This window comes from Octopus bimaculoides, chromosome 3, assembly GCF_001194135.2.
Source record: "Octopus bimaculoides isolate UCB-OBI-ISO-001 chromosome 3, ASM119413v2, whole genome shotgun sequence".
Taxonomy (NCBI): domain Eukaryota; kingdom Metazoa; phylum Mollusca; class Cephalopoda; order Octopoda; family Octopodidae; genus Octopus; species Octopus bimaculoides.
Window position 1 is genome coordinate 10,529,140 of NC_068983.1, and position 8,447 is coordinate 10,537,586.

Consider the following 8,447-nt stretch of genomic DNA (forward strand, 5'->3'; position numbering starts at 1 on the left):
GCGAAAGGCGGGGTGGGGATGGGGAGAGGACTCTGAACATTCACATCGTCACACATCGTCAGTCCATGGCCTCTAAACTATAGTGTTTGACCCGAGCTCAAAACAAAAACAAAAAAAAAAGTCTAATAGGTGTAAAACAACTTGCTGGGAACGAATATGAACGAGGAGTTGTGTCTGAAATGCTACACTTCTATTCGTCCTCAATCAAGTACTGGGGTCAATGTTATCGACTTGTCTCCTCTGAATGAAGTTTTAGGTTTTTGTGCCTCTAGTAGAAATCTGGTACAGAGAGATGTGACAGGGTGACACCATAGTAGGATGGTGAGAGGGGGTGCTATACTAAGAGGAGTAAAGTTGCATTCATTCTATGGCGTCTGTTGAAGATTTGTGTTGTGTCTTGTAACAGTAGACTGTTTACACAGCTAGATGGACAGGGGGCCAGCGAGAGTTAAGTGTCTAGACCAGTGGAACAGGGCAATGTCACTGGTAGGATTTGAACCTTCTACTTTACATGCTTAGTTTCCTGTGACTTATTTACTGAAATGGAGCTGTTTAGTTCGGAGTCAAACCTTTGATCAGAGGTATTCCAGACATATCTATCCCGTTTTTAGTATATAGGTGATTTTAGACTATATTTACCCAGGCGTAGGAGTGGCTGTGTGGTAAGTAGCTTGCTTACCAACCACATGGTTCCGGGTTCAGTCCCACTGCATGGCATCTTGGGCAAGTGTCTTCTACTATAGCCTTGGGCCGACCAAAGCCGTGTGAGTGGATTTGGTAGACGGAAACTGAAAGAAGCCTGTCGTATATATGTATATATATATATATATATATATATATGTGTGTGTGTTTGTGTGTCTGTTTGTCCCCCCAACACCGCTTGACAACCGAGGCTGGTGTGTTTACGTCCCTGTAACTTAGCGGTTCGGCAAAAGAGACCGATAGAATAAGTACTAGGCTTCCAAAGAATAAGTCCTGGGGTTGATTTGCTCGACTAAAGGCGGTGCTCCAGTATGGCCACAGTCAAATGACTGAAACAAGTAAAAAGTAAAAAGAGAGTAAAAGAGTAATACGCTCATCCAATTTTTAAAAAGATGATAGGGTGTGTGATATAAGAGAATTTTGATTGCTACTTTTAACATGTATAATAATCACACAAGTTTTCCCCATTGGTTCATCCACATAATGGGGTATATTTAATTGGCTACAATTTTGCAGTAACAATTAGCCTTCTTATAGTTAGAAAAGAAATTGTTGACATATGATGTCACAGCCAGAACTAGTTGGAACTGGACCATTTAGTTTGACTCCCTTCTATCATATTGGTTTCAAATTTTGGCACAAGGCCAGCAATTTCAGAGGGGAAAGCAAATTGATTACATCAACTTGTGTTCAACTGGTGCTTATTTTATCGACTCTGAAAGGATGAAGGGTAAAGTTGACCTCGGTGGAATTTGAACTTAGTATCTAAAGACGGATGAAATACCGCTAAGCATTTTTCCCTGGTGTGTTAACAATTCTACCAGCTCACCGCTTTATTCCCATATTAACAACAGAGTTTTGTAGCTTTGTTGTTATTCTTATTTTCTATTTCTGTAGAGGTAACATTTGGTTATTATGCAGCTGAAAATACTTCTGTAACTAACATGACCTAAATAAGGAAATTTTTAATTTACCTCTACCTAGACCAGCTAGATAAAGGAACCTCTACGTGGTCATTCGACGTCCTAAAAATAGCAACAAAATTACCTCAGATCACATTAAGACAACACTTTGGATAATGTCTGGGAGCACTACAAGGCATGGAAAAATATATATCCACGTAGATGGTCACAACTGCAAGACCTTTGATGTTAGGTTTGCTTGTTCAGAATTGACTAGAAGACATGCAACTTCTAACAGAATAGTTATCCTAAGAATGTCCGCTTTCTCTCAAAACATATTTGCCTAAGTCAGTGAGGGAGACTGTTCTAGACACTCTACCTGCTAGAAATAGCAGCAAAATCTTCTCAAACCACAGTTGAAAAAAAAGTCTGGTGCTTATAGCTGGAATATCTTTATTAGCCTGCAGATCTAGTTGGTTTGGCTGCCAGCATCAATTTCTGTTTGAATTGATTTCATATTCAGCGTAATAATACACTTTTATAAGCTAATGAATGATGTGAAAATCATTTTCGCTATAAATCATTTAGCAATTAAAGTTTGAAAATTTTGGGTAATTTTAGCCAATTGTAAGCCACAGGCTCATTCATACCTGTTTCCAGGGAGAAAGCACGTGTGTTGACTGGTATATTCTACGCGATGCCATGTGTGTTGATGCTGTGTTCTGTTGCTTGTGCCCATCTGTTGCTTGTGCCTATCTGTTGCTTGTGCCCTGGTTGTGAGATGTGCTAAAAATAGCAGCTAAATATGCCTTAAATCACGCACCCCCCATTAAAAAAAATTTTCCCATTATCATATGAATTCCCTTGTGTATAGTACAAATTTGCAAAAATTTTCAAAAAATTCCAAATTTTAAAGAAGTTATGAGGGGTTGTACATTAAACAGAATTTGATTCCTTTACAGTTTCATATAAAAACACATGCTATTTTCAGAATGTTGACAACATGTGCAGTCATGCACAAAATGACAGCTTCCAAATCCTGTTTCCTGACTAAGTGAAAATCATCAAACTTTAAACCTCTATAACTTTTTAAAAACATTTTTCTGGAAAAAGTGAAATAACTCCAGCAATTCAGCTTGGAAAAGTATATTAATGTGCCAAATTTTAAAATTTTTGATAAACTTTAATTATTGAAATGCTGGCAGTCAAACCAACTAGATCCTACCCCACTTGGTCAGTCCTGACTTGGGGTTAGGTAACCATATTATTAACAAATGAAGGAAACTTTACATAGCTGCATGAGCTGATAGAAATAACTGAATTTCCTCAAAACACACATCTTTCTGACTTTAAAAAAAAAAATAAATAGTCTATTACATAGTGTAGTCATAGATACAAACACCATGTCTTAATGAAAAACACGATGGCCTCAGCTCGAATATATATTTAGTCACATAATATATATATTTAGAATAATATATATATCATAAATCCTCGAGTATAACCCGCCCTTTTTTCCCAAAATTTAAAGGTCAAAATTTCTAGTGCATACTATATACGAGGTTAAAGATGAAAAATATTTTCTAAGCAACATTTTCTAAGTGATAAATATGTAAAGGCAATTTACTTAATATTTATTTTTCACTGACGTTATTACTGTTATTTCTTTATTTTCTGCAAACAAAGTGCACAAAAAAGCTACACGTTTGCATTATGTTATATATACAATAATAATAAAGGACGTTACCGTATATACGTTTACAAACCAAGGACGTTATATCGACTTCTTTGACTCAAGTTAGAGAAGGGGTGCGTATTATACACAAGGTTTAGGTTTTTCAGAGGTACAGCCCCCTAAAAATCCCCTGCGTATTATACTCAAAGGCAGACTATACTCGAGGATTTACGGTATATATATTCAGAACTAGTTGGAACTGGACTATTTAGTTTGACTCCCTTCTATCATATTTGGTCACAAAATATATATTAGTCAGAGCTTATCACCATTGGAGCAGTTGGTGTTAGGTTCTGCTAAACTTAATGATCAAAGTCAACTAAATTATTTGACTTCCAACAACAAAACTATATTAATGCTAATAACGTAATGAGCGCAGTTAAATTGTGTGCCAGTCTAGGCCTCCTGGCAGTATCTGTTTGCGGCCCTTTGCGTTCTGATTTCAAATCCTGCTGAGCTTAACTTTACCTTTCATCGTTACTGGATTAACAAAATACAACACAGGTCCAGCACTGAAGTTGATTTAATAAACTGTACCCACCCTAGATATGTGAGGTTTGGTGTTACTGTCAGAAATCAATAGTAGTGCAGTTATATGAAATTTATATATATAAAAAAAAATTGTCCTATTTATAATAAATAAAGTTTTCATTGATTTTTATGGCAGGAAAACATTTCTCTAATGAAACATTTTTAACAAGTAGTTAAGCTGCAGTTTTCTTTCTAAAATTTATATTTTTGTTTGAGACGGAAAAAAAAAAAAAAGAACAGAGCGTATTGTCTTTCTTCAGCTAATATATAGACAGCAAATTAGAGGATTAAATAACAATCTTTGGTTAAGATATGATACAATACCAGTGAAGTACTAAGATTGGTTTATATTCAGATCTGTTCAGTTTGGCTCTCAGATTTTCTCAAACTGAACAGATCCTTATATTCTTATGAAGTGTTCTAAAATGTAAATGGAAATATAAAAGGAGACTAGCAATTATATATATTATTTAGTCCAAAGTCAACCCTGATCCTGCAGACCCATAAGTGCAGCTGTGACTGTTTTGACCTATTTTCTGGGTCATAGTATTTGTTTTCAATTTTCAAGATGGCAGGATGTGATAAGAAGCAGATTTTGTTGCTGTTTCTAGCACACTGAACGACCACATAGTCACCTTCCACTGGCTTATAAACTGGACATGTTAAGTAGTTTATGATTTAAGAGGAGAATAAAGTAAACACATGCATGCATGCATGCGCTCACACACACACACACAAATACACACACACAAATACACACACACACAAATACACACACAAATACACACACACCTCACTATATTTCCCTTTTTGTTTTATGTTTACATATATTCTTATTCTTGATCTCTAGTTCATGACGAACTTCTGGTGTTCCATTATTAATTACTCTGTCTCCTACATTTGTTGATAGAAATGCCATGTGTATACATTCATGTCTGAATTCATTGATTGTCAAGACACACAGCACACTTATTGGCTGTGTGCTCATGTTAATTCATTATCACACACTCTAGTAACAGTTGGTGGTTTTAACCTGTCAGCATTACATGCTATAGTTATTTTATTGTTATTGCTTATAGCTAAGAGCCATGCTTTCTATGTGTAACTCACCATACAACTGCAATATGTCTTTTTAACAATATGGCTGAAGGGAAATATATCAGCAGAAAATTTAGCATATTAAATACATGTAAAGTAGGATCCTCAGTCAGCTGAGATTATCCAAGTAATTAGTTAACAAAGCCTCCTACCAAGGGCATTTAAAATCTAAGAAAAACTACAGGCAAAAGAGATATGTCCTATAAGTTGATTCGAATGTTTGTGTAGTATAAATAATGCAAACTGGCATCTTGGGTCTTCTGCTATAATTCTGAGCTGATTAAAGACTTGTAAGTGAATTTGAAAGACGGAAACTGAAAGAGGCACTTGTGTGTGTGTGTGTGTGTGTGTGTGTGTGCGTACATATGTATATGTGTTTGCATGTACTTGTGTCTTGACATCTTGTGATTGTTGTAAACGAGCATCACCATCAGATAAGCTATGTTATTTGTTTCCAGTCTTCCTTGGAAAACATATCCACCCATGGGACATATTAGCTGCTTGGAAATAGGTGGGGGTTGGTGACAAGAAGGGCATCTAGATTGGACGGTTTAACCTAGGTTGGTAAGCTGAGGGGCTGCACCAGACTCCAGTCTGATTTGGCATGGTTTCTATGGCTAGATGCCCTTCCTAACACCAACCACCCTGAGAGTATAATAGGTACTCTCACGTGCCATCGGCACAGGTGCCAGTTGCGTGGCACCAGTATCCGCTACAATTATGATTTTACTTGGCTTGATGAGTCTTCTTCTCAAGCATGGCATATAATACCAAAAGTCTAGGTCATTTGTCATTGCCTTCATGAGGCCCAATGCTCAAAAGGTGCTTTTCATGTGCCGCTGGCATGGGTTCCAGTTATGTGCCACTGGCACGGTTCATGACTATGATTTCACTTGGCTTAACAGATCTTCCCAAGCATGTCATATCGCTAAAGATCTTGGTCACTAGTCATTTCCTCCATGAGGCCCAACATTCAAAGATCATGCTTCACCACCTCGTCCCATGTCTTTCTCGGTCTACCTCTACTACAGGTTCCCTCCACATTTAGAGCTCAGCACTTCTTTACACAGCTTTCCTCGTCCATACACCTCACATGACCATACCAGCACAGTTGTCTCTGTTGCACACCACATTTGATGCTTTTTATGCCCAACTTTTCTCTTAAGATGCTTACACTCTGCTGTACATGCACACTTATATTGCACATCCAGCGAAGCATGCTAGCTTCATTTCTTTCAAGCCTACGCATGTCCTTGCTGGTCACAGCCCATGTTTCACTGCTGTGTAGCATAGCTGTTTGGACATCGGCCTTTCACTCTGTGAGAGAGACCCTTTGTTAGCAGCAGAGGTAGGAGCTCTCTGAACTTTGCCCAGCTTATATATGTGTGTGTGTGTATGTGAGAGAGAGAGAGAGAATGTAGTGATACTTATGGATTTTTGCAATATGGCTGAGGAAAATACCTTAGTGGAGTAGTATTCCTTATGCTAAATTCAAAAGAAGTAGTATTTCACATATGAAAAATATTAGCTGAAAAAAATCTTTGTCTACTGAGATTATCAAGGTAAATTAGTTAGCGAAAACTCCTTGTAGGAGACAAAATCTAAAAACCAGGTAAGGGACATAACTCTATTAATATCTCTGGACATTCCAGAACAAAACAAAAAACACACAGAAGCAAACACAAAACAATACAAACTCAATGTAACGGTGTAAAAAATTGTAAATTGTTTTTCCTATCTTTCTATCTCTTATCAGGTTTAAAGTTGTTGGTATGATGGGTAAATATATTTATAACATTGGTATATGTACTCCAGTTATGGAGAATGCTAACCAAGATGATATTGCTGTAATACAGATAAAAAGTGATGACAAGACCAGTACTGTCATTGGCAATATCACTAATACCTACATATTAGATGGGGGTAAGTAACAAAATTCTTTAAAAATATTTTGTTTTTCTTATGTACTTCAGTTTTTTTATTTTGTTCTAAAATGTCATTTTGAAGCTGCATAAGCATCTATGATTGTGAAACCTTAACAGTGAATGGTTTGCCTATTAATGTATGTTGTTATGCCTTAGATCAGCTCTGATTGAGCAGACATATGATCAAAGATTTCCCAACCAGGATTACTATCTCCTTTTGTTTTCCCAGAAATAGTTTACCTGGGACTACATTATTCAGTATGCGTTTCTTTTTTTTAAGATAGAGGGTGATTTGAGGGGCAGGATTTAATTGTTGCTTCTAGCAATTTCAGTGACTATATAGTCCTCTTAGTGGAGGCGCAATGGCCCAGTGGTTAGGACAGCGGACTCGTGGTCATAGGATCGTGGTTTCGATTCCCAGACCGGGCGTTGTGAGTGTTTATTGAGCGAAAACACCTAAAAGCTCCACGAAGCTCCGGCAGGGGATGGTGGCGAACCCTGCTGTACTCTCTCAGCACAACTTTCTCTCACTCTTTCTTCCTGTTTCTGTTGTGCCTGTGATTCAAAGGGTCAGCCTTGTCACACTGTGTCACGTTGAATATCCCCGAGAACTACGTTAAGGGTACACGTGTCTGTGGAGTGCTCAGCCACTTGCACATTAATTTCACAAGCAGGCTGTTCCATTGATCGGATCAACTGGAACCCTCGACGTCATAAGCGATGGAGTGCCAGCAACAATAGTCCTCTTAAAATTATGGCTTCAGTCAGATGTAGCAGAGGGAAAGGACATTATTCTAAGAAAAATTTCTAAAGAAATGAAAATATTTTGGAGATTGTTACTGTGTAGCACTTGGTCAGCCCAGATTGAGCAGTGCTATGATCAAAATATGATTTGAAGATTCAGCTGCTATTTCTAGCAGGTTCATTTGCTGATAAATTGGCATAGTATATGTGGGTGAAATTGGTACTGTTGATGTAATTTATGTTCAGTTTTAATAACTGCATGGAACATGTGGAAATAATGGAACCACATAGGGATATAGTGTATGAAAAGACAGGTAGAGAAAAAATAGCCCACAGTTTTAACACAGGTGGGCAGTTTCAATTATTATCAAGTTAAGAGTTTTAGTTCATTACAATGTAAACTGTTTCAGTTCTCATTAAGATATCAAGTCTTTATACTCACACACCTGTGTGTGTGTGTGTGTAATTTTGCTTGGGTTTTCTTGTCTTGACAATGCATGATAGTTGTAAATGCGTATCACTGTCATACAAGCAGTGTCATTTGTTTCCAATATTCTGCAGAAACTTGTCTGGTCATAGGGAAATATCAACTTGTTAGGTAACAGGTGAGGGTTAGCAACAGGAAGAGCATCTGGCTTTAGGAATCTACATGTTTGCATGGGTTTGATGGGGTTTGCTGGCCAAGCTCCTACACAGTGAGACTGAACCTAAAAACCATGTGGTCACAAAAATATTTATCGTAAATCCTCGAGTATAGTCCGCCCTTGAGTATAATATGCAGGGGATTTTTAGGGGGCTGTACCTCTGAAA

At 37.5% G+C, this 8,447-nt stretch overlaps 1 protein-coding gene across 1 annotated transcript in view; it reads left to right on the forward strand.

Moving 5' to 3' along the window:
- The window catches only part of LOC106884387 (cation-dependent mannose-6-phosphate receptor), a 20,597-nt gene that overhangs the window by 5,445 nt on the left and 6,705 nt on the right, over nt 1-8,447 (forward strand). Inside the window, exon 2 of the mRNA XM_014935740.2 lies at nt 6,725-6,891. Coding sequence (XP_014791226.1) covers nt 6,725-6,891 — 167 coding nt within the window. The remainder of the gene's footprint in view (nt 1-6,724; nt 6,892-8,447) is intronic.